We start from the raw sequence: 4,195 nt of genomic DNA on the forward strand, positions 1-4,195 counted from the left end.
TCTGCGTAAGAGGTTTCTATCCATCTTACAGTTAGACTTTGAAGAAATTATTATCCCGTATTATCGGGGGAAAAAAGCAACAACCAAATATGTTTGGCCTGTTTAGTTCAAGGGTTAACAGGGTAACAGGCACTGGATACATTAAATACGGATGTATACCTAAAACATTTCAAAATCCGGGTACGATCATAAATATGACTTAGGTATTTTATGGACCATTTAACGCAAAAAAAAAATTCAGCTGCTTGTGTTGTAAAAAGCTTGTTTCACTTTGTGCGCTGCTTTTAACACAGTAAGACTGAAAGTTTAAGAAAATGAGATTTCAAATAAAATTCAAATTCTTGATTTTTGTGTTTAGTGTCGGAGTCTGTGCTGAAAGGAAAAATGTTTTGTTTCTTATGATAGACGACTTGAGGCCGCAGCTAAATGCCTACAGCGGAGATAATTTTCCATCGTCAGTATCCCCTCAGATGGTTACACCAAATATTGACAAACTGGCAAATCAAAGCTTATTACTGCAGCGTGCATATGTTCAGCAAGCCCAGTGTTCTCCAAGTAGGGCGTCACTCCTCACAGGCAGGCGACCTGACACCACCCACGTTTACGATTTGACTGCAAATTTTCGGGAGGTTGGAGGAAATTTTACGACCATTCCTCAATATTTCAAACAGCAACGATATAAATCTGTCGGAATGGGCAAGATATTCCATCCTCACAACGACACGATCAGTGACGATCCTATCTCTTGGTCTGAACCGTTCTTCCATGGTGTTGCAAATCATGAGAACAATGCCCGGAGCTGGGAGGCTGTGCCGGAAAGCAATCTGACTCTTAGACCGCTCAGAGATAGGCAGCTGGCTGACAAAGCAATTGAAACGATACGTGACATAGCAAATGCTACAGGAGATGAAAATTTCTTTCTCGCTGTCGGATTTCGTAAACCACACGAGCCATTTGTTTTTCCAGAATCTTTCTTGAGCACCTATCCAGAAAATTTGATTAATTTGCCGAGAAACCAGTATGCACCCGAAAGTATGCCGGAAGTTGCATGGAGTACTTATAATGGACTTAGAAGATATGATGATATTGCGTTATACAATGCTACTGGTGATATTAATACGACACTACCAGAAGATGTTGTTAAAGAGCTGAGAAGAGCCTACTATTGCGCAGTTACTTGGATTGATTCACTCGTAGGCGAAATTATTGATGAGTTAGAAACTCAGGGTCTTTTAAATGACACAATTATATCCCTTGTAGGTGACCATGGATATCAACTCGGTGAACATGGCGAATGGGGGAAACGAACCAACTTTGAACTCTCAACGCATGCTCCAATGATGATACGAATTCCCAATGTGACAGATGCTGGTATACAATCTGAGCAACTTGTCGAATTTGTAGATCTGTTTCCGACACTAGTTGAGGCCGCTGGTCTTGGAACAATACCCCGATGTTCAAATACTTCCAGCACAACTGAACTGTGTCACGAAGGATCGAGCCTTATGCCATTAGTTGAAAACCCTGACATCCCTATAAAGGAAGCGGCTTTCTCTCAAACGCCGAGTCCATATCCCAGTTCGGGTAGAGTTATGGGATATACAATGCGTACGGAACAATATCGATACACGGAATGGCCAGCATTTCGATATGACCCGCATTATACACCAAACTGGAAAAAACTCTCGGGTGTCGAGCTGTACGACCACGAGGTTGACCCGGATGAAAATATCAACAGAGCCGACGATGACGCGTATACAGATATTAAAACAAACCTAAGTCTGCAACTTCGTCAAGGATGGATGGATGCTATTTTGGATCCGCTAGAAAAACGTGTACTGGATGAAATCAACGATGACTCATATATTGATGAACTGATTTCTTGGCTATTGGACTTGGATATCGACATTTAAACCATCTTACTTAAATTATTCTATGGTAGATACCGTTGATTCTTTTCCAAGAATCTACAGACGATCCAAGAATAAAGAGTTGATTTAAAAAGTTTTTATATGAAATTGTCATGTACACCACACCCAGGAGATCTTGATTCGCAGGCTTGTGTTTTCTTTACATACCGCGCTAGCCAACATGGCGGTTACCACATTTAATCTATTTAGTAATTATATGGATTGTATAGATATTTAATGACATATACACCTGTTGTAGAAACTGAATAGCAGTTACAGAGTCATTCAACTTTAAAAAAAATCTCGCAAGTGAACTGGATTGTTAATTTAACGGACTTCAATATACATACTGTTTTCTAGATGTTATGAAATGTTGTAAGTACTCTGCATTTTATTCAATATTTGATATTTCTTACTTTTCTGATTAATATTTCTTAACTGTATTTTTTGTCTAACGTCTTAACGGTTTCTTTTTTTTTTTTCTTTCTTTCATTAAAAAAGTCTACTATGCTGTGTTGTATATATAACCTTTGTATGGTTACTGAGATACCAGCTTACAGACAAGAACTTCACCAAAACTTACCAAGTCTAAAAAGGGATAGAGCTTTGTAGAAATGCAAAATAGAGTTATATAACCCTTGAAGTGCATGTCAACAAATCCATTGGCGTAGGAGCGATCTCAATACTGGAGGGCGAGCGGGGTGGGGGAGGCAATGGGGACTGACCAGCTAATCCTGTCCTAAAAAAAATCTTCCCTATCTTTACAATAGATATCACACCAAATCATTATCAGTAAATCCAAATGCTGTCTCAGATTAGCTTTTATATTTATCTGCTGATATTTCTGATAAAAATCTGGGTTTTTTAGGGGGCCAAAAGTCGGTAGGACCAAAACATATGCTGGCCCCCATTCTCAAAACTGGGAATGGGGGTGGGGGTGGCCCTGAGGCCCCACCCCTCCTGCTCCTTTGCCTATGAAATCACAGTTGAAGCTGTGTGTGAAGTTATAATCCATTATCACAAGTAGTAACTGAGACATTCAGTCACACTGGTCTTACAAATATTCTAATGTCATAAAGGCTCCAGCGCGCAACTGCAATAGGTCCAAAAGCTATAAGATTTATACCACTAGTTGCTGACCCTGACTTGCAATGATGAAAATAGACTCTTCTCATACGCTGAACACAACTCGGTACACCTTTTCCACGGACATATTTCGTTACACAGACCAATATTCCGAGTATATGGCCGATTTTTGAATGTAGCTCTTCCCTGGAAATGTTAGAAAGGAAGTATCGAGAGAGTAGAGTCACTCTATACCCGATATCCGAGTGTTGCGTTTGTAGACATACCAGATAAAAAAAACATCCTTTGATAAGCATATCTGTATCGATAAAATTCTTATTAAAATTCCAAGTGCTTTATATGTTTTAAGACAACTCTAAACGTGACTAAGCTCAAATTGACACGTACAACGCATAAATAGCGTGGACTATTTAGATTTGGTATGCAAGAAATGTATGTCTGACTGCCTTTGACTACAAAGACAAAAACACAAAACAAAAACTTAACAAACTGTCAATTATTTTGATTAAGTAAGTATAAATATGATTCAATAAAAAACAAATACGATATTCGTTGAAGCAAGATTCAGCAAGATACACTTGTTGGTTTCAGTACGGTCTAAAACGGACTTTTCTACGGCTGAAATATTTATATGCTTTAATTAGTTTTGAAGTTACTTCGTGCGTTGCGTCTTGTACAGTAATTATCTGTGTGTGTTTATTGTGAGTACAAAATGCACAGCCTTATGTTCGACTATTCCATCTTTTTTCCAAAATCTTTTAATCATTCAACACATGAACTCGTCATTTAGAATGACGTCATCGCTTTTTATGAGAAGCGCTAGTGTTATTTTTACCATTGTCAGAGGTTCTTCTTAGCGGTGAACACTAAGTCACGAACGTAACCGATTTTTTTTAAAGTTTAACACATTTGAGCCGCACCATGAGAAAACCAACATAGTACAAATGTACTAAGTACATTTGCGACCAGCATGGATCCAGACCAGCCTGCGCATCCACGCAGTCAGGTCAGGATCCATGCTGTTCGCTTTCAAAGCCTATTACAATTAGAGAAACCGTCAGCGAACAGCATGGATCCTGACCAGATTGCGCGGATGCACAGACTGGTCTGGATTCATGCTGGTCGCAAATGCACTATGTTGGTTTTTTCACTGTGAGGCTCATTTTGTTCTCTGGCGAAAAGAGACGGCAGAAAAGTTT

The 4,195-nt window shown here is 39.2% G+C and overlaps 1 protein-coding gene across 1 annotated transcript; it reads left to right on the plus strand.

The window, feature by feature from the left end:
* The first annotated feature begins 314 nt into the window (after positions 1-314).
* LOC123545463 (iduronate 2-sulfatase-like) lies at positions 315-1,913 on the plus strand. The gene has a single exon (XM_045331783.2). The coding sequence runs from the start codon at positions 315-317 to the stop codon at positions 1,911-1,913; it is 1,599 nt and encodes a 532-aa protein (XP_045187718.2).
* Positions 1,914-4,195: the final 2,282 nt, after the last annotated feature.

This window comes from Mercenaria mercenaria, chromosome 1, assembly GCF_021730395.1.
Source record: "Mercenaria mercenaria strain notata chromosome 1, MADL_Memer_1, whole genome shotgun sequence".
Taxonomy (NCBI): Eukaryota; Metazoa; Mollusca; class Bivalvia; order Venerida; family Veneridae; genus Mercenaria; species Mercenaria mercenaria.

Bases quoted from the DNA above. Each gene is read 5' to 3' on its own strand.
- LOC123545463 (XM_045331783.2), top strand. From the start codon at position 315: ATGAGATTTCAAATAAAATTCAAATTCTTGATTTTTGTGTTTAGTGTC.